This window comes from Myotis nattereri (assembly GCF_964212035.1).
Source record: "Myotis nattereri genome assembly, chromosome: 12".
In the NCBI taxonomy this organism is placed as follows: domain Eukaryota; kingdom Metazoa; phylum Chordata; class Mammalia; order Chiroptera; family Vespertilionidae; genus Myotis; species Myotis nattereri.
This window is the reverse complement of record NC_138087.1, coordinates 77,038,048-77,064,079: the sequence shown is the minus strand read 5'-3', so window position 1 is coordinate 77,064,079 and position 26,032 is coordinate 77,038,048. Positions and strand designations below refer to the sequence as shown.

General features: G+C 45.6%; 1 protein-coding gene across 2 annotated transcripts in view; it reads right to left on the bottom strand.

The window, feature by feature from the left end:
• Positions 1-25,479, bottom strand: part of STXBP1 (syntaxin binding protein 1) — a 48,202-nt gene extending 22,723 nt beyond the window's left edge. The window contains exons 1-6 of one of the 2 annotated variants that reach the window (XM_081104128.1): positions 25,242-25,479; positions 5,960-6,009; positions 4,307-4,388; positions 3,061-3,137; positions 2,131-2,209; positions 905-1,008 (exon numbers count right to left, since the gene is read on the bottom strand). In XM_081104128.1, coding sequence (XP_080960254.1) covers positions 905-1,008; positions 2,131-2,209; positions 3,061-3,137; positions 4,307-4,388; positions 5,960-6,009; positions 25,242-25,278 — 429 coding nt within the window. In that variant the 5' untranslated portion in view covers positions 25,279-25,479. The remainder of the gene's footprint in view (positions 1-904; positions 1,009-2,130; positions 2,210-3,060; positions 3,138-4,306; positions 4,389-5,959; positions 6,010-25,241) is intronic. The other variant, XM_081104127.1, reaches the window with a different exon arrangement.
• Positions 25,480-26,032: the final 553 nt, after the last annotated feature.

The window sequence follows — 26,032 nt, the reverse complement described above, 5'->3', positions numbered from 1 at the left end:
GTGGATTGCATTCAATCCAGGTGGTGACAGGGCTCACAGAGAGGAAAAAACGTGCTGCCCTCAGGGAATGGGCTTTGGGCCAAGTGAGCTGGGAAGGAGACTGTGTTTAAATGTTCATGCTGTACTTTTTCCATCCCTCCTTAGCTAAGAACAGGTGATTCCATATGCAAAAATAAAAAAAGATTCCATATGCTAGCGGTCGCCAACCGGTGCTCCGCAGACCACTGGTGGGCTGTGAGGTCCGAATGGTTGGCGACCGCTGCCATATGCCACAATCATTTTTTATCTCTACAAAATGCATAAATGTCCTGTTATCTCATTTCTTTGTTTGCCAGAAGATTTTTAAAAATCTTAAAAGACTAAGACACTCATTCTGTGCCCTCTCACAATCAGCTTCTCCTTTACTGGTTTAACAGCTTTGTGTTTTCCAAGGAGGCGGCTTGCTGCCGCCCTCCTGGCACTGGCAGTGTTAAGGGCTAATGACGAAGGCTGCCATCTGTTCGCTCAGCACATGACAGGCTGAGGTTATCTCTACATAGAAACAGTCTCCTTCACAGCAGATGGGCGTTGTCTGATCCCTTCCCATCTCTCCTTCCACGGTCTTTTTGGATTGACCACCTTTTGGTTATTCGGACTCAGCCAGGTGGGGTGAACGCTGGGAGCAAGGAGAAGTGCACACAAAGGCTTTACAAAGGTCAGAAATAAATACAGAGTAAGAGGAAGGCCGGGCAGACCCCTCAGGAAGACCGCCTCTTTCCATAAACATCCACTCACAACCCCGCACTGTCTTCCAGAATGACACCTTCCCTCCCCACTCTGTGTACTGCACCCCCACCCCACCCTCTCAGAGCTCCTGACAGAATAACAAGGATGCAGAGTTCCATGTGCTCCCTACCAGCCTCACCTGGGACTCGTAGGGGAGAAACGCAATGTTGATTTCCGTCAGAGTCTTGATGACTTTGGCTGCTCGAGATTTTACCAGCTCGTTAAACAAGGCATCGGGACAAGCTGCAGGAATGACAAAAGACACTAACTAGGTTTTCCTGTTCGTTTGCTGGTTAATTTCAATAGTCACACGTGTCTGGTGGATTCTTCATTTATTAGCATTTTAACAAAGGAAATAAAAAGTTAATTCCTTCCTAAAATATCCACTACCTCTAGGCTATAAAAGGAGTATAAAAACACCCACAAGGCCCTCAACAGAGAAACAATGGGCAATAAAGACTGAGATTCTGACAGCTAATAAAAAAAACAACTATTTTTAATATATTTTTTTTATATTGCAGGAAAAGACCTGCAATATATACAACATCATGCATCCGACATGCTCATGAAAAAGAAAATAACGAAAAATCAAACCACTGGGCAATGTGGTGCTGGTGTTTCTTGGACCCTCGAAGGAACTCCGCCGCTCAGGAGACCCACTTGGTGGGGAACCACAGTTGACGCGGCTCTCCTGGGCCAAACAGGGCAGGGTCCCAGAAATGCACTCTTGTTTCATCGTTACTCACGCTGCCTACCTGCTCTCTCTGTCACCCACATTCAAATGGTATTAAAGTATTTTTTGCCAGAACCTTTCCCCACTTTCTCAGGGGTAAGTTCTGCCGGTCTTCCTTCGAAGAACACTAGGGAACCTGTTAGGGCCGTGCGCTCTTTAGCTAGCCCGCCTTACTCAGCTCTCTGCTGTTAACGAAGATTGACCAGGATGTTAGCACACGGGCTCCTTGCACACAAATAACAGAACGGACTCCAGGACAACGATGCCAGTCTAGCTGAGATAAAGACCAGGTGAAACCTTGGAGGCTGGAAAGCGGATGGACATACACTATACTTTAGTGACATCTGGAAGTCCACACGGTGAAACACCGAGGCTGGCACCGGGACGTTGTGCTCAGTCCTAAGAAGAGGTGCTACTGTCATCAGAAAGGTCTGCACTGGCTACAGGGTTTGCATGTGGGTGAGCTTATTTTTGTCTCTAATGCAATTTTTCTTCTGAAAGAAAAGAAAAGATCAGGACAATCACGGCAACAACCCATTTCTTCCCTGTTGCCCTGGCTTGGCTCTGGCTCAGCCGTGCCGTGCAGAAAGGCCACCCTGGAGGGTGTGGCAGCCTCTGACAGCCGTACTCACAGTCAGTGAAGAAGACATGGGCAGCCCGGTACTTAGCAGTCGGTGGGTCCTTGAAGTCATTCATGAGGGAGCGGACAGACTGTGAAGAGGGATGAAAAAGGGAACTGAAGCCAATTCTAGAAGCAAATGGAGCCTATATGTGGTCAAAATTAAATCCAAGAGGGCGTTCAAGCTACTTGCACAAAAATAGCAGGGGATTTTTAATGTATAATTCTAACTCATGTTTGGGGATTTGCAACTAGGATTATTTGGGAGTTTAGATGAACAAAAGCCTTCTTAGATCATTCCAGAATGACAGTGTCAGTTCTTTGATGCCACCATAACATGGGTTCCTAAGAAGAGACCCACAAAAGAGGAAACTGGTCAGAAACCTTCTAGGAGATTCACACCGATGAAGTTCTAGCAGTGTAGTTGCATCTTCAGAAACTCATTCATAAGCCAACTTTTACAAGTGAAAAGAAAGTGTGAAAACTGGGGGCAATTTATGGACTGAGAGACAAGCCTAAGACAACTGTTAGCCCAAAGCAAGGAGGTGGACCTTGTCTGGATGCTGATTTGAACCAAGCCTCCAAAACAATAAGACAGGCAATTCCGAACACTAATGGGCTGTTGATGAATTCCGCCTGAAAGTATAAAATACCTAAGCTCGGAAGGCTGGTCCCTAACTAGATAAAGCGGGTTCCTACCGAGAGGGAGTGCAAGGGGGAAGCTGAATGGCCTGGCACTGGCTTTCTGGCCAGCGGTGTATTTCAGAAACCGTAAGGCTCTCTCCACTCCTCTCTGCCTCTCCCACCCCCGATTGTGAACTGCATGGTTAAGCAGAGCAGTGTGTTACATGCGTGCTTAACCCAGAAACTGCAGACACGGCTGCGCAGACGCCACGCCAGCACGTGTGACCTTAGCCAAAGCTCTTCTGGGGGGAGGACTTACCTTCTCTGACGGAGTGATGAGGTACACAGCCTCCAGGCTGGGCAGTGGCTCCCTGCACTTGTTGATGTCTTCCACAACTAGACACAAAACAGCAGCCCACCGTGAGAGAGAAAACTCAATTGGGCATCACAAGACTGGAAGTGACAGGCACAGGCTGCCTTCAGACAAGCAGATAAAAACCTGGGAGCGGGGGCGTCACTGCCCCTTCCTGACAGTCACCACCTTCCGCCGTCCCACCGTGCTCAAGATTTTAGAAGACCTGAAACCTTATCACACTAATTATTTCCCACTCCCCATTTCGGTTTCAGTAAATTCCTTGAGCTGCTCTGATTGAAAATGGAAAATTTGCCCCTTCCTTCAGGTTTTGTTGCTGTTGTTGTTCATTTGTACCCCAAATTCCAAGTTCCTTTAGAATTCCCATGCTTTGATAGAGAAAAATGTAGTTTTAAAAAATTAATGAAAATAAGTTTGTAAGCTCAAAACATCTAACCATAGAATACTTCAACTCTCCTAGACACTGCCAAAGTAGCTGTACCAACTGACACTCCGTCATATAGGAGTTCCCATTTTTCTACATCCTCTCTGTCACTTGGCAGTATCAGAGTTTAAATATTCCAGTCTGGTGAGTGTACAGCCATATTTCACTCTGGTTTCAATTGTAGTTCCCTGACCCTTAAAGTGGGCAAGTAATTTTTCATGTATTTATTGGCCATTTTGGATTTATTCTTTTTTAAGTGCCTGTTCAGGTCTTTTGCACATTTTTTCCCTAGTGGATGGCCTGCCTTTTCCCTTGATTTAGCCTTCCTTTTGGCATCCTTTAACACAGCGGTTCTCAATCTGTGGGTCGCGACCCCTTTGGCGGTTGAACGGCCCTTTCACAGGGGTCGCCTAAGACCATCATGCATGTCAGATATTTACATTACGATTCATAACAGTAGCAACATGACAGTTAGGAAGTAGCCACGAAAATAATTTTATGATTGGGTCACAACATGAGGAACTGTATTAAAGGGCCAGAAGGTTGAGAACCACTGCTTGAACAGATATTTAATGAGCATCTAGCAGTGGCTTAGGGATTCAGTGATGAACAAGAAGCCTTGGGTCTCTCTTAGGAACTTACAGTCTTACCACCCAGGTCAGTGGAAGAATCTAAAGTCCAGCAGGTAATACTGAATAGGGAGGAGGAAAGCTGGCACAAGGGGAAGGCCTGAGCCTCACTAAAGGGCAGAGAGAACGGTGCGCTCACTTGTTATCCCCTCGGTCATGATGTCCGTCATCTTACAGCAGGAGGAGAGCATCCGCATGCTCAGCTGATCGACCACCAGCACCTGGAAGCAGAGAGACCAGCTTACAGCCCGTGTGGCACCTTCTGCTCTTGTCATCGGCTCACCGCGTCAGACCTCAACATGAGCCCAGAAGGCAGGACACTGAGATTCAGTATTTCCTGGGGCCAGCAGAAGTTAGCTGAAATGCATGCTAGCTTTTTTCCCCACACGCGAACCGAACTTGGGAGTTAAGAGCTTGCTCTTACTGACTTGACTTAATTTTATAAGTTTAAAAATATTAAACTTTTGATTTTTCATGATAAAGCGATCAATTACTCATAAAAATGCAAAGAAAGAGATAAAAATACTCTATAGCACCCATACTCAGAAGCTACGCTGGAGAGTCTTTTCTCAGGGCAGAGCTTTTTCCTAAAGGGAGGGGGAGCACTCGTGCCACAAGGACAGTCTGGAAGGTGAGGACTGTTACAATGTCATCAGGACGCACCTCCACCCGCACACACATCATCCGGGAGCCGACTGTGCTTCAGGAAGACATGCCATCGGGTCTAAAAGTTTCACGCCTGCAGTTCTTCAGCTAACCTTTCCTAGCTCCAGTCGGCACGGTGGACAGGGGGATGCAGTTAAAACAAGGCTAGTTCTCCTCTCCCCCTTTAATGATATAAACGGAGGTAACAGGCCAGACACGAGGTGGCCCAGAAAGCACGCTGCTGCAGCATGAGGGCCAGGTTTCAGCCTACGCAGCAGCTTCCTCGAGACCCTTTAAAACTCCCAGGTCCACAAAGACGGGCATGGAGAGTTCCCACCGCATGGCCTCCCGCTCTGGTGGTGAGAGGGAAGTCTGCTAACACAGTCTCCCAAGTCCAGGGGAGACTTCAAAACCCGCTTGGGCCATCACCTCTGCTGCTACCAGCCGATGGACTTGCAAACTTGCAGGCAAGAGTGGTTGGAATAAACTTCAATAGCGCACGGGAAGTTCAAGCGAGACTGCATGCTCTCCTGGCCAGTGTAAGGCCCTGCCCCAGACAACCAAGTGACCCTTAAAACGCCGACTTCCTGAATGGAGGGCAGCACGCTGACCGCTCCTCGCGTCACCCGCTCCAGGAACTGAGGCCACAATCAGTTTGATTGACTTAAATACTTGTTTCATGTACATTACATGTGAAACGGCCAGCGTTGTTCTCAAAGTTACATGAATAAACATGTAGTTACTGACAGATGGGGACAGGCCAAAAGAGGGCTTTCCACACTGTTGTGTGGGCTCCATGGAGATGCTGTAAAGCGGCCAGAGAGGCCAAAGGGCCTTGCCTTTCCCTCCCACAGTGGGCAGAATTCCACCCTCTCCTGCTTATATACGGGTTTCAGGTAAGATTTTGTTTGAATAAAAGAGTTCCACTGAGAACCTGCCCCAGCAGGTGCTCTTTCAGATAAGCTCTATGACCAAGAGATTTCATAACCAGGATCCTATCAAATGAGAGGCATAAGCAGATTACCTTTTTAAAATTTTATTCTCTGGACACAGCAAAGGTCTTCACTCTCTGCCTCTACACTTTCCCCACCGGAGTTCTTCCTACATGAACCCGCCTGTAAAGCCTTTAATTACACTGTCTGCTTACCTTCCACTCCCCCTTCTTCTTGACCTTCTTTATCACATCATGCATGATCTCTAAAAAAGGACAAAAGAAAGGGAGGAAGAAAAGGAGAAAGGAAACTTTAATGTAATTTCAAGGACTTCAACTCCTGCCTACTAGACTCGGTAATTTTTCTCCCTACAGGCTTTGTTCTCGTTGTTCAATGTTTATTCACTGAGCCAGACTCAACCCACCGTAAAGAGTTTTCTCCCTGCCCTGGCTGGTGTGGCTCAGTGGTACAGCTCTGGCCTGTGAACCAAAGGGTCACAAGTTCAATTGCCAGTCAAGGGCACCTGGGATGCAGGTTTGGTCCCCGGCCACATGTGTGGGAGGCAACCAATCAATGTGTCCCTCTCACATCAACGTTTCATCTCTCGCTCTCCCACTCCCTCCGTTCCACTCTCCAACAATCAGTGAGGATTAACAACAACAACAAAAAAGAGTTCTCTTCCTGTTTCCTTAATTTGGTGGTTCTCAAACTTTTTGGTCTCAGGACTACTTTACACTTTTAAAAATTGAGGTTCCCAAAGAGTGTTTGCTTAGTCTCTGTCATTCCCCTTTCCACCTGAGTGTCCCCAGCCGTGCAGGTCTCACAGGAAATGCCACTTTCACCACCTTTTCTAAACCCAGGGAGTGAGCAGGCCTGTTAGCAAGTGTGTTTCAAACACGTAGGTCCTTCTCTAGAGCACAGTGGTTCCTAACTCTGCTTTTGACTACTCGCAATAATCTGATGTGCAGTGTGTTCTGAAATGTTTAGAACTGTCTTCCTGACTATAACAACACACTCATTGCAGTACTCTTGGAAAACAGAAAATATCATGTGTTACTTGTCTACTTAAAAAAAAGAAAAAAGAAAAATAATCTGTAATCCTGTCAACTTGAAATGCTTAATGAACATTTTAGTTATTTCCTACTAGCTTTTTCTCTGCACGTTTACAGTTAAAATCATGATATATATATAAAATTTTAATTATGCTTTTTTCAGTCACCAAACTCATTTCCCCAGGTTAATAAAAATGCCTCCTAGGATTTAAAATGCAGCCATAATAGTCCAATAGCCATTTAGATTATTTCCCATGTTTCAGTGGAATGAAAAATTTGAAACAAATATATAAAGTAATAGAGCAGTGGTAAGTCATTTAGGTTACATTTGTACAATGGAATACTATGTACTCATTAGGAATAATGATATAGGAACTATATATATGCATTCATTCACTCATTCAGTAACATTTGTTGCGTAGCCACTGTTGGCCAGTCATTAAGCACCAGGCGTGAACAAGGGCAGGTACCACATGGCCCCAGTGGGAAGCAGGGAGGAGACCTTGAAGATCTGGCGGCAGAGGTGAGGGTCTCCTTGCTGGAGATGAGTCCTGGCTAAGAGGGGGCAGAGTGGTCTCATATATAGAAAGTTTGAAGAAAGAGGGTATCCAATATCTCCCTGAAGTCTGGGAAAGTGAATTTAGAGATGTTTTAGCATTTCTGGACAGTATTAAGGGCTAATTTGAGGTTCATGGCCATGAATTTAATGTGAAACCAGGCAGCTCAATTGTGTTTTGTGTATGTGTGTTTTCAAACAATGTTCGCCTATCCAGGTATAGGCCAGGAAGAAAAGAAGAGTTGGTTTCAACTAGTTTAGGGTTAGGGTTTCCCCAGGTGAGTACAACAGAGGGAGAAATTGCTCAAAATATATGGCTAAGAGCGGGGGGGAAAGACATGTTACAACTATTTTTTAAAAGTATACAAAAATAGGAAAAATTAGAGAAAGTTATACCAAAATGTTATTTTTGTGCAGTAAGATTATGATTAATCTGTGATTGCTAATTTGTTTTCCTATGTTCTCCCCAGCTTTCTGCATTGAGTATATATTATTTTTTGTAATAGGAAAAATGGTCTAAAAATAATGTAAGTGATTCTGTTAGGAGAGCTTTCTGGGTATGGAATGAATAGGCAGAGTACAAATATTCTGGGCTCTTGATAAATTCTTCTGAATTATTTTGCAAAAGCACAATTTACACCCTCAGCAGTACGTTATACCCTCACCAGTACTTTCCAAATTAACATACTGATAAAGTAATAACTTGAGGTGTGCTTATTTTTAATCTTTGCTAAAGTGTCAGCAGAAAATGGTATATTTCACTGTTTTTATTTGACTTTATTTTATTACTGAGGGTTAATACTTTTTTCTTTGCTACACAAAATTAATTTTCATTCACTGGCTTTAAATTCAAGTCACTTTTTGATAAGGGAAGATAGAGGTAGAATCAAAAAAATTAAAACAAGTATCACAAGTAGTGAAGACGGACTGACAGCTGCCACACCCACCCTTCCGACCATTTCTGAGCTTCTCGGGGCATAACTTGTCGTGGGCACTGTCATCAGCCAATTCCAACCCTGCCCTACATTTTCTGATCCAAGACCAAAAAGGAAACAAGGATTAGAGCCCATCTGAGTATTAAGAGAGTCAAGTCGCTTGGGCTACTTCCTCACAAATAATCCGCTGCTGATCACAGTCTATCTCCCTGTAAGTTCTCTTGTGTGAAAAGAAAGAATAAAGCCTCTGACTCTGGTCCAGCCAGCTGGTCTCCTTTCTGTGTGCCAAGTCACGTGTTCCTACAGCCAAACATCACTTCACCACGCACCTGGTCCAAGGAGACGGGACAAAAGAGACCAAGGAGCTGCAACTTCTCCATAAGTACGAGGCCATGGGCCTGGTGGACTCTGCTTCCCTCACTGCCAAAGGGGTAAGGAAGTGGGTTCCTTCAACCACACCCTAGTCAGAGGTTCTCAACCTGTGGGTCGCGACCCCTTTGGCGGTCGAATGACCCTTTCACAGGGGTCGCCTAACACCATCCTGCATATCAGATATTTACATTACGATCATAACAGTAGCAACATTACAGTTATGAAGTAGCAACGAAAATAATTTTATGGTTGGGTCACAACATGAGGAACTGTATTTAAAGCGCCAGAAGGTTGAGAACCACTGCCCTAGATCCTAGCTGACTCCCAAACTCAATAAGTCCTGAGAAAAACAGCAGGTGCTCAGATTATCTGGGACCTCTTCAGGTGCACCCGATATACCAGCTGCAGTCCCAAAGCTCAGACTCTAGCGACAGTTGCAAACCCTACCCACCTGGTGAAGCCCTGTCCTTAGCCTTGGCAATGACCGCCCTCCGCAGTGACCCGTATCAGGACACCTGAGCCCAGGGCACTCCACAACACCAGAAAAAGCAGGACTAATATCAGATGAACCGGAAGCTGGAGGGGAATGTGAGCATCACCAAGTCCTCAAAACCACGGGGATTCAAATATTCTCCGCTCTGTGGCCCCAGAGCTTCTCGCTGCCCTGCACAGGTGCACCAGGAGCCGGGGGCCTCAGGCTGGGAGGAGAAGCACCTCCCTTCGCTGGACTCAGCTCACAGCTGCTCTCCTCTTACCGACCCGAAGCACAGAGACTGCAGTTATCCCAGACCCGATGGCAGCTCCTGGGAAAGGCACCCTCCTGAACAGACCGTGGTGGTGTGAGGGTGAACGCTAACTACTCGGGCAGAGGTCCTCCCCACCCTCACGATTAAGAAAGAACGCCAAGAGAAGCACTACAGTTAGACTAGGGCAGTGGTCGGCAAACTCATTCATCAACAGAGCCAAATATCAACAGTACAACGATTGAAATTTCTTTTGAGAGCCAAATTTTTTAAACTTAAACTATATAGGTAGATACATTGTTATTAACTTAATTAGGGTACTCCTAAGCTGGCCTTTGCTAAAAACGTCCTCAATCTGATGGAGGTACGTTCGCTGAGGTCGACCCCTTCCAATTCTCCCATCTACACTCGTCTTGTATACTTGTTTTGTCTATCTCCTTTCCAAAAACCGACTTCTGCGCATGGGCCACGAAGTTTCAATCGCACTGTACGTGTGTGCCCGCACGTGGTATTTTGTGGAAGAGCCACACTCAAGGGGCCAAAGAGCCACATGTGGCTCGAGAGCCACGGTTTGCTGACCACTGGACTAGGGAAAATCCAGGTTCAGGCATTTGCTGGCACATGCCCTGGTTGTGGGCTCGATTCCCCAGTAGGGGGTGTGCAGGAGGCAGCCAATCAATGATTCTTTCTCATCATTGATGTGTCTATCTCTCTCTCCCTCTTCCTTCCTCTCTGAAACCAATACAAATATTTTTTTAAAAAATTATAATACTCTAATGACCTGTTGTGAAGACTAATGAGATAAAATACCTATTACAGGCACATAGGAGGCATTCAACAAAAGGCACCAATTACAATATCACTATAAAAATGTTGTTCATACAGACAAGAAAACTATGACATATCACTTCCACCAATCGAAAATTTTCATATAATGTAAAAACCCTATTAAAAGGAAGTAAATACTAAAAATACAGCTTTAAAATAATCACAAAAGCATCTAAAAGCAAACTCTGGGTATTTCACCAAAAACTTTAAAACTTCTCTGACCCACAATACATATGTGGATACACTTTGAAATAATGGTGCCAATGCGCCAATGCACATAAACCGTACATATAACACAAAATTGCTCCTCCTTACCCCTGAGGAGCAGACAGTGACCTCCGTTTATTTAGGAACAGATGTATCAATGTGAATCACGGGCAGGGCCCACAGAAGGTTACACATTTCATGGCACACTATGGGCACACAGGACTATATTTTTAATTCGCTCTCACTTAACATTGTTCTGAAATTTCACTACGACAGGCAAACAAAATGAGATAGAATAATGGTAAGAAAGATGCAGACTATCTGCCGTAGAAAATCATGGGAATCAACTGAAAAACTATTAGAAACAGAAAAGCATTTAGGGAGGTGGCAGATACAAAATAACGACAAATAAACCAAGCGGACTTTGATAAGGCAACAGAGTTTCTAGGAAGACGGCTGCACTGGTTACCTGTGTGTGCCGGGCTGGGACCCTGGAACCTCACCCCCTTTCAATTAATTATGGGCAAAAAGGGTACCCCAATGCTCATCAACTGGTGAAGGGATAAATAAATGAAATATATCCATGTAATGAAATACTATTCAGCCATAAAAAGGAATAAAGTACTTACACATGCTACATACGAACGAACCTTTAAAAATGCTAAGCCAAAGAAGCCAACCACAAAGGACCACATGTTGTGTGATTCTTTTATTATTATTATTATTTAAGTATTACAAATAGTAATACATATGTCCCCTTCCCCCCCCATTGACCTCCCCCCGAGCCTCCCCTACCCCCCACCCCCGTGTGATTCCATTATTATGAAATGTCCAGAATAGGCAAAGCCATAGCGATAGAGAATAGATTAGTAGTTGCCTGGGGCCGGGGGAGAGTTGGGGGTTATATCTAAGGAGTACAGAGTTTCTTTGGGGTAATGAAGGTATTCTAAAATTATGATGGGTGCACAATTCTGTGACTACACTAAAATTGTATACTTTAAATGGATGAATGGTATGGTGTGCAATTCGTATCTCAAGAAAGCTGTTTGGTTTTTTTAAAAGTCATCAGAGAATTTTAGACGAAACCTTCAAACTCAAAAAACAAATGCAGTTTTGCTTGATATAAAACTGTTCCATCGTGTCTTCATCTGAAGACAGGTATCCTCACCTACTCCTATAAAATATCATTATCTAAAATTATAATTTCCTATAAACTTCGATCTAAAGTGTGACTTTGTGGAAGTCAGAGAGACCAAAATAGAGACCACAAACTGCCAGCCCCAGGGCAAGAACAGGGCCCCACTCCGCATACTGTTGAATGGCAACTGGCAAAGCTCCTATTCGGGGTTACGTTTCGGGAATGGGGAGTGGGAGAGGAAGGAGGCGGCCCACTGTCTGGAACGGTCACAGCTTTAGACTGTGCAGGGATGGGTGAACGATGACTTGATGCCCTGCCCTTGTAAGCACACCGAGACTGTATAAGACTCAAATGTCCAATGTTGTACACCAGCCTTGGCTGCTGCCAGGATTTGAGAGGAGTGTGCGATGATAAACAAATGCCTGATCTCCGAGAAACCAAATCCTAACCTCGGACTCATAAAGATGCTGGATAGAGTTACTGAAATGACTCCTCATTTTCTATCTAATTTTCCCTATTCTGCTTCCTAAGGTTTAGAGCAGCGGTTCTCAACCTGTGGATCTCGACCCCTTTGGCGGTCGAACGACCCTTTCACAGGGGTCGCCTAAGACCATCCTGCATATCAGATATTTACATTATGATTCATAACAGTAGCAACATTACAGTTATGAAGTAGCAACGAAAATAATTTTATGGTCGGGTCACAACATGAGGAACTGTATTTAAAGGGCCAGAAGGTTCAGAACTACTGGTTTACAGGCAAAGGTTAAGGAGCTAGGAAGTCTAAAGCAAAGCCCATGGACCTTGGAACTCTGATCATAAAGGAAATCTTAAACTGGGGACAAGAGGAGATTAGAAATAGGACTTCCCAGCTGCACTTTAGATGCGACAGCACCAAAGCAACCGTTTTCTTCTCCAGAGGTTGCCTACAACACGATGTTCATGGGTAAAACGAGCTGTGAAGTTACCAAAAATACGCAAATGGAAACATCAATCAAAACAAAACAAAACATCTATATCTTCTTAAAATCAATAGCTTATAGTAGCAAATACTATTGAGTTATATTAATACTCTGAAACAAAGAGACCAAACAAAACCAAAAAACGCTAAAATGGCAATTAGTGTTCCAGGGCAGAAGGCACTATTATTGCAAAGAAGCCTTTTTTTTAAAGGCCTCACTAATGAGGCCCATTTTCATACCAGACAGGCAGGCGTTTGGGAAGCTTTTACAGTTATTAAAGGAACAAGCACATGGCCCTACACATTAGAGCTCAGCTGTGAATGGCCCAGTTGGTTGTCAGCCTGTATCGGTTCCTCTGCAGAAAGCTCGGCCTCCTAAGCGCACTCACTCTATGATGACCACAGTAATTCCGCCTTGGACTGTAGGGACCAAGAATCAGTATCTACCATGATCTTGGCAGGAACCCAAGCTGTGGCCAGCATCTTAAATTGGCAGATGTGGCATTTAATGGCTCCAAATGACATTTCTTGAGTTAAATGTGAATTTCCCTGAGGACTAAAGGGTTAGGAAAACTACCCTTTGAAAAGCGGGGGAAAGAATGGAATGTTTCATGCAATCCCCAAAACCCAGAACAGACAGGGGACTGTCTAGCCCAGTGGTTCTCTATAGGGAGTGACCTTACCCCGCCCACAAGGGCACACTCGGCCATGTCTGGAGACGTTTTTGATTGCCACAATTGGAGGGTGCTATGGGCATGTTCTGGGGAGGGGCCAGGGATGCTGCTACACATCTCACAGTGCACAGGCTCAAAGTGCCCATACTGCCGAGGCTGGGAAACCCTGACGTCATCAACTTTATAAAGCAAGTGAATCTGAGCGAGATCAAGTGCCTTGTCCATGACCGTGCTGGTAGGAACCCTCTTATGTTGAAATCCAAGATTCTGACCAGCCCCATCTGTTCTGCTCTAAGAGTTAACCTGCTTCAGGTCTGAGATATTAAGAAAGGTTTAGTCTCACAAAGCATGACAAGGCTCAAGCCCCACCTGGAGCCTTCAGTACAGCCAGTCTAGAGGTGTCGCACTGACGTGACACCTCGGGGGAGCTTCCACAGGCCCCCACCCACATACCCCAACACACACAAAGGTCTGGTTTCAGGAGGGCCGCTTCCGTTCCCCAAACCCCTGTAACTGGTTACAACGAGATACCAGGAAAAGGAAACATCCGGTTGGGTTTGTCAGGATAACGCACCGGGAAGAAGGCGGAGCTCTGAGAAGAGGAGAACCACCAGAAAGTCCAAAAGAAATGGCTGAGATGGCAGGAACTTTCACTGGCTATGCAGACCGGGTGGTTTCCTCGTCGGCCTCCCATGCTCTAAAGGATGTATTCTGCTTCGCATGTTTTAAAATGGGTTTGTTACTTCTGCCATGCTATCACTTTTTGCTTTCTCTTTCGTTGGCCTGGCTGGCCCATTTTCCACGTCATTCTGATTTTTCACATTACCTGACATGTGAGCTCTCGGACGGTCATGTTTATGTTTGAGAGTGACTTAAACAAATTCTTTACCGGAGCCTTTATGCCATGTTTCTGTTGTTTTTCCTTATCAAACTTTTACAAAATGCCGTGTAGATTTTTTTTTTCTTTTCTGCTCAAATCACCTAGACCAGAGGCAATTCTCTCTGGTCATCCTTTGTAGGACAATGTGTAGATGGGCCTTCTTTGTCCCTCCCCCATTTACCTGGGATCATTTGAATATTGCCCTCTGAATGTGTGCTGGGACAATGGTTTTGCTCTGCCTTCTGCTAGGGGACAGGTGGGTGGTGGAGAACTGACTGGGGAAGCCTCTCTCCAAATGATATAATTTAGTGAAGAGTTCCATGCCCAGGACCACTCCACTGGGGATGTATATGCCTTTAGGCTTCACGTGATTCCCTGCTTCCCAGTGAGCCCATTCAGAATGAAGTTCCTGGACTTGGGGTGTCCCAAGTATTTTCCAAGCTGCCTCTGTTTACTTGGACTTTTGCTTGCTGCCCAGACAATTGGCCCTAGAGCTCCAGCAGCCTGTTTCCACTCTCCTGTCAGCGGGAAGGGAGCACTGTGGCCAAAAGAACCAGTCATTTTCTGTTAAGGAACCAGGGTGTGGTGGTCCCCGCCTCTGGCTGGCAGCCCCTCCCCTCCTTCCTTCCGGGAACACAGTTCTAATCAATGATAAGGCCTTATTTTAAAATTCCAAGTCTGGTCTTCTTTCCTGTAACAATGTGTGGAAACTGACCTAGCAGGCCCAGGAAAGCAGGAGCCAGCTGAAGTGGAGTCCTAAGCCAGGGCCACGAAAACCAACGAAACGTGCACAGAAAATCCCTCACCAGCTTGGGGAACTGGCAGTGCCAGGTGCCTCTGGGGCTTAAAAGAACAGGAGGGGGCACAGGCATGTTGATAGAAAGGTATTTGAGAAACAGTCACATCCTAGGGCCACTCTACCACTTCCCCTCCCTGGGTGATCATCCTTCCAACATAGCAGAACACCAACCCTTCCTCTTGAGTCCAGAGGGTCCCTGGCCTGGGGACCGAGGCACAGCTGAGAGCATGAGTCTAATACTGAAAACAGGGCCTACGTGACCATATGTGGGGACTGTGAGAGCTACCCTCCGTCCCGGACCCTCTTCATCCACTCAGCTCTCAGAATTGGGGCAGCTTGACCTTTATCCCCCAGGCAGGAGCCGGAAAGAGACTTCTCTGGGGAATCAAGCCCAAGAAGAAAATCTAAAGATACTGACGTTGGAGATTCCCCATAAACGGCCCACCCAGATCAGAGCCACCCACCAGGTCAGCACTCCCAACCAGCCTATGTCTCTCATTCCTAATCACAAGCAGCCAGCCAGGTGTGGGTCACGTTCGAGGAAAGTTCCTACATGGAGAGTAGAGATGAAAGTAAAACCTGGAGGAAACAGACCAGGCAGAAATTTTGAGAGAGAGAGAGAGAGAGAGAGAGAGAGAGAGAGAGAGAGAGAGAGGGAGAGAGAGATATCAAAGAAGACACCGCACCCATGAAACAAGAATAGGGACTATAAAAAAGAAAATTAAAAAGAGCTATTAGAATGTTTACACAACCTGACAGCAGAAACTTAAAATTAAATAGAAGGGCTGGAAGATAAAGCTGAGGCAAAGAGCCAAAGAGATAAATAACTGAAGAGAAAAGATAAAATTAGAGGACAAGTCCAAGAGGTATAACATCTGAATAGTAGGAATTGCATAAAGAGAAACTCAAGAGAAATTAGTGAAATTATTGAAGAAGTGCCAGGTGCCGGACGGCAGAGGGCCACTGCACATCTAACAGACTACGGCCCATGGGCCAAATGCAGCCTGCAGACTGGTTCTGTACACTATAAGCTAAGAACGGCTTTTATACTTTAAAGGGGTAAGACCAAAAAAAAAAAAAAGAATGTGTGGCAAAGATCATACCTGGACCACAGAAGCTAAAGTATTTACTACATGGCCCTTTGCAAAAAATAAAAAAGTTCTGACCCTGGTCTAACACAATGGATAAGAACAGGCAAATTGCTATGAAAGTCAGAACTCTGGGGATAGATCGAAGGTTTCAGAGGGGAAGGCATGGGCCACATACAAAGGCACTGCAATCAAATGTCTTCCAACTTCTCAAAGGCAACACTGGAAACAAGACGACAGTGGGGCAAAGTCATCACACCATCTGCCCCTCAGGGCCTCATGCCGATGTATCAGCACCGCTTGTCTAACTCCCCCTAGGACCAGGTCTGCTTATAAGCTTTGTATCTGCTGCCTCAGCCCAGCTCCTGGCATGCAGGAGAGGCTGCATGAATACTGGTCAAATGAAGGAAAGTTTGGTACCAGAACCCTCCCAGGCATGCTCAAATGGAAACGAGCCGTGATACACGAGCCTGGGTTTCTCTGTCGGAGAAGTCCTCCCGACAAGGAGTGGCTGCTGGGGACACTGACTCAAATCCATTATCTTCACAGCCACGCTCCACTGATTTTTTTAAAATTTGTTTTCCTCTACTTTTCTCCACCTCTATTTCCACCCTCAAGAATAAAATAGGCTTTCCTAGCGTGATACTTAATATCTCATTCACTTCTTACAAGGTCAGCTCTTAGACCAAATAATTCGTTAATTGACATTTACAGCAAAATGTCAGTGGCATACAAAAAACAGAAAGGAAGGACGACTGGAAGTCTGCCTGTGAGAGCTTACAATCTCAGCTATCAGTGGTTATTCTTGCTTCGGAGCCCCAGAGGCGTATATTAAGATCAGATCAGTGTGCATCAGAATAAATTACTTTGTTTTAACCAATGCAAACCTTCCCAAAGGGCATCAGAGTAGCCAATAGCTGGCTGTTGTCAAGCGATTATTAGATTATGTGTCTATCAAAAAAGTAACTAATTTCCTTGATTCTTTTAATGATTTATTCAGTAACTTTGAGCAGGTATACTAATCTCTGTAATTATATCTGTAAAATAATAATAACCCCTTATAGCGACTCTTTCTTGTTTCCCAAGCAATGTTTTTGCATATTATTTTATGTGAGTCTTTAAAGAATTCTGCGATACTGGGATTAGACTCCTCAATTTAAAAAGAGGTTAAATAATACATCCAGCCCTAGCCGGTTTGGATAGAGCGTCGGCCTGTGGTCTGAAGGGTCCCAGGTTCAATTACGGTCAAGGGCACATGCCTGGGCTGTGGGCTCCATCCCCAGTGGGGGGCGTGCAGGAGGCAGCCAATCAATGATTCTCTCCCATCATTGATGTTTCTATTTCTCTCTCCCTCTTCCTTCCTCTCTGAAATCAATAAAAATGTATTTTAAAAAATAATACATTTAGGTCACCCAGCCACTAAAACCGGGACTGTTAGCTGGAATCTGACTTCTAGTCTAGAACTTTTCTCGATACCCAACAATGCTTCTTGCTAACTTAAGAAAAAAAGTTTTAAATGAGCACGGGGGAAATATGTAAGTAAAACTCATACTTGCTGAAATTAAAACGAAGTCGTAGATACCTTGCCCTATCTAGCAACAGCAATGGCCCTGCACAGAAGCAACTGACTGAGAGAATCAAAGAATAGGACCCAGTTGGGGACTCTCCCAGCACTTCCCATATAGGCAACCACAGGAGTAGGGTTCAAAATTTATGGCTGTTGAGTTGCCAGTGATAACTATAAAGTTTGGCCTGGCTACTCCACTAAGGAAAAAATACTTCATTAGCTGCCAAATACCTGTTTGCCTAGGAGGTGCTGTGTACCAAAAAAAGCCAGAGGGGAAATATTTCAGTGCATATTCAATAAGCCCTTTTTGGATTCTGTGGCAGATCTTTGCTCCCTTACATCTGGATGGTTAGCACATGAATGATACCTGAGTCCCCAATCACCTCTTACAGAAATTTTGCCCCAAGTTAAACTACTATCACCCCATAAGAGTAACATCTAGTTCAATACAAAGAAAGACTATATTTAGAAATAAATGGCAAGAATATGGCATATTAAAAACTATGGGAGAGGGTTGGGAATAAAACCTATGGGATTTAACCACGGCTGTACTCAGCCTTTGATGTTTTTATTACAAGAAAAAGATTAACCAAATATTTAAAATTTAATTAAGAACACATACCCACAACATAGGTGGAAGAAACTGTTTTTTTTAAAAAAAACAACAACAACAACAATTAAAATAAACAAGTCTCTAGCAAGTATTTTCATAAAATAATAACAAGTAGGGTAGCTGAGAAAGGAGATCACAACTACTGATGCAGAATATTTTTTTTAAATCCTACAAATTTAATTTAGTCAATACGTTTGAAATTTTTAAGTTGAAAGGCCTTCTTTCTAAGGAAATATAAATTGCCAAAACTGACTCAAGGAGAAGTAGAAAGCCTAAATAAACAAATCATAATAAAACAGATGTAAAAGGCTGCCCAATATTTATCCTCTTCCCCCTAAGAGCAACAAATTCAAACAGTTTTATGGATAAATCATTTCTAACATTCAAAGAAGGGATTTCCATGTTATCTGATCTTTTCTGGAACATGTAAAAAGATGGGGACCTTCCCAATCAGTTTAAGGAGAAATTCTGATGCTGAAGATCTAAAACAGATTTAAAAGAGAGAAAGAAATATTATGTATAATACCGAGCTCAACTGTCCACTCCACATATTTAGTGAGGCCCGCTATTACCAGCACTGTTCCAGGTGCAGGGGACACAGCATGAACAGAACAGCCTAAGCTCTCACGGAGCTTACATTTGGCCGGTGGAGGCGGGATCAACAAACAAACCAGTGAGAATGACATGTGAGATTTGACGATTCAGCATGGGAAGGGGATAGGAAATTCTGGGGGAAATCAAGGAAAGTTGCCATTTTATATAAAGTACTCAAGCCCGAGCCGGTTTGGCTCAGTGGACAGAGCGTCGGCCTGCGGATGGAAGGGTCTAGTTCCATTCTGGGTCCATTCCGTTTAAGGGCACGTACCTCGATTGCAGGCTCCATCCCTGCCCGGGTCTTGGTCAGGGCACTTGCAGAAGGCAACCAATCAATGTGTTTCTCTCACATGGATATTTCTCTCTGTCTTTCCCTCGCTCTTCCATTCTCTCTAAAAATCAATGGAGCCGAAACCGGTTTGGCTCAGTGGATAGAGCGTCGGTCTGTGGACTGAAAGGTCCCAGGTTCGATTCCGGTCAAGGGCATGTACCTGGGTTGCAGGCACATCCCCAGTAGGAGATGTGCAGGAGGCAGCTGATCGATGTTTCTCTCTCATCGATGTTTCTAACTCTCTATCTCTCTCCCTTCCTCTCTGTAAAAAATCAATAAAATATATTTTTTAAAAATATATAAAAATAAATAAATAAATAAAAATCAATGGAAAAATATCCTCAGGCAAGGATTAAAAAAATAAAATAAAATAAAGTACGCAAAAAAGACCTCATTGGTGAGGTGGTGTTTGATCAGAGACCTACAGGAATTAAGGAAACAAGCATGCAGATATCTGAAGGAAGAACATTTCAGACACAAGGAACAGCAAAGACAAAGCCCTGAGATGGGACCATCCTTGGAATGCTCAAAGAACAAGAAGGCTCAAATGTTAATGAATATAGATGCAAAAATAAAGAGTAAAATTTAATGATCCAGAAAAAGAGCAATATATAACTGTCAAGTAAAGTTTATTTAAAAAGTGTAATGATTGATCAATATTAGAATTAATTCTATTCCATTGTTATATTAAATTTTTAAAACTATAGGATCTGTAAAGAAACTGAAAAAGTAGTTGGTTCTGATTTTAAAAACAAAAACTCGGCAAACTGGAACTAAAAGCAAGTAGCTTAAATGTCACTTTCATAGGGAAGCTTTCTCTAATCTCCTCAGTCTTATGCCAGGCCTCCCTTTATATGTAATTATATAGTGCTCTGTGTCATTCCTCTGTAATTCCTTTTTTCCTCCAGTTAATCCTTACCCGAGGACATTTTTCCATTAATTTTTAGAGAGTGGAATGAAGGGGGAGAGACAGAGAGAGAGAAACATCGATGTGAGAGACATGCCCCTACGGGGGCTGGGGATTGAGGTACATGCCCTAAACCAGAATCGAACCTGAGACCCTTCAGTCTGTGTGCTGACGCTCTAACCACTGAGCAACTGACTAGGGCTCAGATCCATTCTTGATGGCAATGTGGATGGGTTTCTGCCATGTGCCTGGTGATGCCCAGACAGACATTTGTCAGCTTCGAGATGTGTAGACAGCAGTCTGTCCTCGGGTTCTCCACTCTGTTCTTGGTCGCCTATGGTGGTGGTTACATGCGTGTGTAATGACTAAAATGTGAAGAACTGTTCACTAAAAGGGGTGAATTTTACTGTGTGTAAATTATACCTTAATTTTAAAAATGGAAAAATGCAACATATGCTTAATATAGTTTAAAATATACTTGCTGTTTCTTTAAAAAAAAAAAAAAAGTATAAGAAATGAATGAAGACTGCTTCTATCGAGGTGTCTTCTCAACTTGTGACACATCCTATGAATCATGGCCCCATCTGAAAAAGGTATGGGTTTAATGTACACATGGCAACTACATTCTTTTCTAAAAAAATATGATTCTGATAAGCAAATATGAGGGGAAATTGCTAACAGCTAGGAAATGACAAGAAAAACAAACAGGCCCTAGCCGGTTTGGCTCAGTGAATAGAGCGTCGGCCTGAGGACTGACGGGTCCTGGGTTTGATTCTGGTCAAGGGCACATGCCTGGGTTGTGGGCTCAATCCCCAGTGCGGGGCGTGCAGGAGGCAGCTGATCAATGATTTCCACTCTTCACTGATGTTTCTATCTCTCTCTCCCTCTATCTTCCTCTCTGAACTAAATAAAAAAATATTTTTTTAAAGTAAAATGATTTAAAAAAGAAAAAGAAAAACGAACAGTACATTTTGTAATCCTTGCATCTTTGTAACACACTGACAAAACTTCAGGGAACAGGAATAAGCTCTGGATTATACAACATGGATTTATATAATCGAAACATAATCTATTAACATAAAAAATATATATAAGTTCCACAAAAGATGTCACTCTCCTTTCTCGTACAATCTCTTTGTAGCGGGCAGAAGAAAACACATTTATGGGGGGGGGGATGTAAATAAATTAATAGGATGGGAAAAGAAATTGGCTCAGATTACAAATCGTCCATATGTTCTTCAGGCCCATTCTTCCATTTTCCAGTTCGTTTGTACCTTTTCAAGAAGTATATTCGAGACTCTACTTCCTCCCCCCAAACTCTGGCCCCACAGGAGGTCTCTTCTCAAAATCCCGTAACACTCCTACTGACCTTCTTTGTGGATATTTTCATAATGATAATATTTACTGAATTTACTGTATGCCAAGAACTATGTTAAATGCTGTACCTGCATTATATCATTTAATACTATAGAACCCACAATGTAGAAGCTATTATTACCCATTTTGTAGATAAAGAAATTGAGGCACAAAAAGGTTCCATTATTTGCAAAAGTCACACAGCTAATAAGTGATAGATGAGAATTTTATCCCAGGTAGTCTGTTTCCAGAGCCCATTCTCTGAACTGCTATACATAAGATTAAGTCATTCATTCAATATTGACTGAGTACCAAGACCTAATAAACAACACTAAAGATAGACATAAAAATAAGGCAAGGTCATGCCCTAGCCGTTTTGGCTTACAGAATAGAACGTTAGCCTCCCAAGGACTGAAGGGTCCCAGGTTCAATTCCAGTCAAGGGCATATACCTTGGTTGCAGGCCCTGGCCCTGGTCCATCCCAGGCCCTGGTAGGGCCCTGGTTGGCGCTTGCGGGAAGCAGCCAATCGATGTGTCTCTCTCACATCAATGTTTCTCTCTCTATCCCTCCCCCTCCCTTCCACTCTCTCTAAAAATCAATGGGAAAATATCCTCAGATGAGGATTAACCAAAAGAAAAAAAAAGAAACTTCTGGTCTAGGGCAAGACCAACACAAAGAAGTGCAAAACACAGAGTATACCTAAGTGTGTTGGGAAGTGACAGGGAAAACTTGGGGCAGGGAAAGCACCTCAGAATTCAGGACTGCCTAAGTCTGTCACACAGTAAGGCAGCGCCCCATATGTTAGTCACCTTTCATTCCCCTATAATTCCCAACAGGCTCTGAACAAACATTTACTGAATGAACAACTAAAGTCGGCCCATCTCCTCTACTTTTACTGTGCCTGTACACACCGGCATTCCAAAACTCAACTCAGAAAGATGTGACAAGAAGCCAAACCTACGTTTATTTTGCTCTCCATCGTATCCTTCATTCATTCATTCAGTAAGCATTCACTGCCTGCCGACTACGAGCCAGCCACCAATCCTGGCAGGGGACACAGTGGTGAACATGTCAGATGGAGACCTTCCTCTACTGCACATTCCAAGTGGATGAAACAACCAAACAAAACACTGAAGAAGATCATTCCAGATCATTTTAAGTCCTATGAAGAAAATTAATGAGGAAATATGATAAACAGTGACTATGAGTTTTTAATTTATATTGGAAGGCCAAGCTTGACAATGACATTTAAAGTGGTGCATTCTAACCTAGCTGGTGTGGCTCAGTGGACAGAGCGTCAGTCTGGGGACTGAAGGGTCCCGGGTTCGATTCCAGTCAAGGGCACATGCCCAGGTTGTGGGCTCCATCCCCAGTAGGGGGCGTGCAGGAGGCAGCCAATCAATGATTCTCTCTCATCATTGATGTTTCTATCTCTCTCTTCCTCTCTGGAATCAATAAAAATACATTTTGAAAATAAAGTGGTGCATTTTGGTATTAAAAAAAACTTGATTTCACTTTTATTTTTAGAGGAAAAAGGGGAAGCTAGAAACCTCACCCAAAATTAGGAGCCAGCATTAACCTGTGGTATTGCCAAAGGATTACAATAATATTTATTTCCAAAATGTATACCAAACTCAATTGTTAAAGGAATAAAACACTGTTCACACATTCCCAACTATATGTAAAATTAGTTTGGTTTTATTTTCATAAAAGGTGGCTTTGCTTTATTTCAGAAAAGAAATTTTGGCCATATTACATAGTGATTCATTTTTACCTTTATGCTTGCTTCTAAAAAAGAAGGGGAGGGGAGGACTAAGGAGCCACCTGCATGAACAAGGTCTTGGCCAGTGGCAAGGAGGCAAAACCCTGATTTCTATAATACTTAAGGATTTTGTTTTAAAAACACCGTATTCAAAACATTTGAAAGAAGTAATGTAACCTTCACATTCTTCCTATTCCATAACACTTATTTATTTTATCGACTGATTTTAGAGAAAGGAAGGGGGGAGATGAGGGGGGGGGGGGAGAAATATCAATTTGTTGTTGCACTGGTTTATGCATTCATCAGTTGATTCTTATATGTGCCCTGGCTAGGGCTTGAACCCATAACCTTGGTTTGTTGGGACAATGCTATAACCAACTGAGCTACCCGGCCAGGGCCCGTAGCACTTTATAAAGGAACTGGAAGTAAATGGTAGATCTGGAATTAGGAAGAAAGTTATTTATTTATTTTTTTTACCAATGTTGCAAGGAAATAGACACCAGGTTTTAAAAATTAATTAACACTGATTTTGGCAAGTCACTTAACAACTCAGCCTCCATCCCCCCGCCCCCAACAGTTACAGTGAGGGTGTTAGCATTACAGGATCCCTATGACCCGTTCAGCCCTAAACACCTTGAGTCACCTTAGAAAATAGAAGGTGCACTGTGATTCAGAGCCTTCACTGCAAGGGGAAGGCAGGGATCACAGTGGGCGCTTTAGAAGCTTGCTCATTTGCCATTTTCTTCTGGCGTAGAAGAGAATGTGTGCTACAACAGGAGAATCATTGGAAGGGAAACGGATCTCCACCATTTTCATTCTATGTCCTTTCTTATCCTCTCCTCCAGAGAAAAGCCCGGTTTTGATTTTCTCTTAATTCCAAAAGAGGCAGCAAACCCCACAGCGATCCTTACACAGTGTTTGCTAAAAGAAACAGCCCGAATCCCGAGGAGGCACTGTTTGTCTACACAGCACCAATCGTAGCCCCAGGACTCCGTTTTCCAAATATAACCGACATCAGCCCTGGCTCCGCACTCGCCGCCACCCGTTTTCAAACACCCATGTACGTGGAGCCTTTCCTCCAAACGCATAAACAGCCGTTTCCTCCCGCATCGGTGGCTGGAACAGCGCGGAGCGTGCAGCCAAGCAGGGGCTGAGCCGCGCCGACGGGGAGCCTGCAGACTGCGGTGCGGAGAGGGCCGCCCCTCCCGCCGCGGGTGGGGTTCCGGAGGGTCCGGACCCTGAGACCCTCCCGCCCTCGAAACCAAGACCCGGGAGCGGAGGAGGAGAGAGGTGGCCGCGGCCCCGCAGAGCCAGGCCTCGGGGAAACGGGCTTGTCTCCAGCTCCCCGCAGTGGCCGGGCTGGGCGCGCGGAGCCGCTCCCAGGTGGGTCTCTGCGGCGGGGACCGCGGCTCCGGCGCCCCAGGAAGGAGGAGGAAGCGGGGGGTGAGGGGGGTGAAGGGGGGAGGGGGGGAAGGACACAGGCTGGGATTTCGCGCGTCACGATTCACGAAGGAGGGTGGGAGAGAGGGAGGGACTGGAGCAAGAAAAAGGAGTGGAATCAGGGGGATTGGGGATAAAGAAAGCAAGGAAGGGGAGTAGGGAAATGGGGGGGGTGATGGGGTGAAGAATGGGGTGCAAGGGAGGGTGATGAGGTGCCGAAGGGGAGGGTGATGAACAGCAGAGGGTAAAGGCGAGGCGAAGGGGTTGGGATGGGGGCCGGGGGTGAAGAGGGAGGAGAAAGGAATGGAGGAGTGAAGAGGAGAAATGGGGGTGAAGGGAGAGATGGGGTGAAGGGGTGGAGGCAAGGGAGGGATGGGGATAAAGGGATGGGGATGAAGGGGAGGGATGGGCGGAGGGGAGCAGAGGGGAGGGCGGGGAGGGTGTGGAAGTGGGGATGGGGCGAGCGGGGGAAGCGGGGCAGCAGGCGCGGCAGCAGGAGGCCGGAGGGACTGCGCTCGGAGGGCGGTGCCGGAATAACGGAGCCCTCCCTGCCGCAAGCCCCCGGCCGGGCCGGGCCGGGCCGGGCGGGGCGAGCAGCCGGTCCGCAGGCCCGGGGCGCTGGGCAGGTACGGCGCCCGGCTCCGCCAGGGCAGCCGCAGCCCCGCCCGCGGAGAAGACCCCGACTCCACTTACTCTCTCCGACCACGGCTTTGAGGCCGATGGGTGCCATGGCGCTGCGCGAGTCGTCGGGCTGCGCGCCTCCTCACGCGACGCCCGCCGACACCGCCGGCTCCCCGGGTCGGCGCGCACCGCTGGCCGCAGCCTGCCGCCCCGAAGCCCTCTCGGGACCGACTGATGCTGGGACTCCGCGCGGGGGCGCCGCTCCAGTCAGAGCGAGGCTGCCGACCCGCCGGCGTGAGCGCGCGGGGGCGGGGCCGGCCGGGGGCGGGGCTTCGCGCCAGCCGTCAGCGTCACCCACGCGGCTGCGCCAATCGCACTGCGGCCCGAGGGCTCGGCCCCGCCCTCCGAGATGCGGCTGGGCGCAAGGCGGCCTCTGGCTGGAGCGGGAGCCGCGCCCACCCCCTGGCCTCACGCGCCGCGCGCCCCCGGCTCGCGCGCGCTCCGGGAGCTCCGGGTCCTAGAGTCCCCTGGGCTGCCTCTGCACCTGGATCCCTGGCCACAGGCTGCTGAGGCTCTCCATCTTCCGGAGATGCAGCTATGGTCCGGTCTTCCCTCTTCTTGGTAGCATTTCATTCTTCCCCTGCCCATCAAAGGAACTCGGAGGCTAGATCTCTTAGTAAAGGTGCCCACTCCCAGCCACAACCAAAGCATGCGGTTGGTTTCATGACACCCTCTCTCTTTGGGTATCTATTCATACATCCACCATTCACTGACCTGGTAGGTGTCCAGCTCCAAGCTAAGCCCCTGACATGCATCATCTCATTAAACTCTCATAATAACTGGCATTGTTTTTAATCTCCACT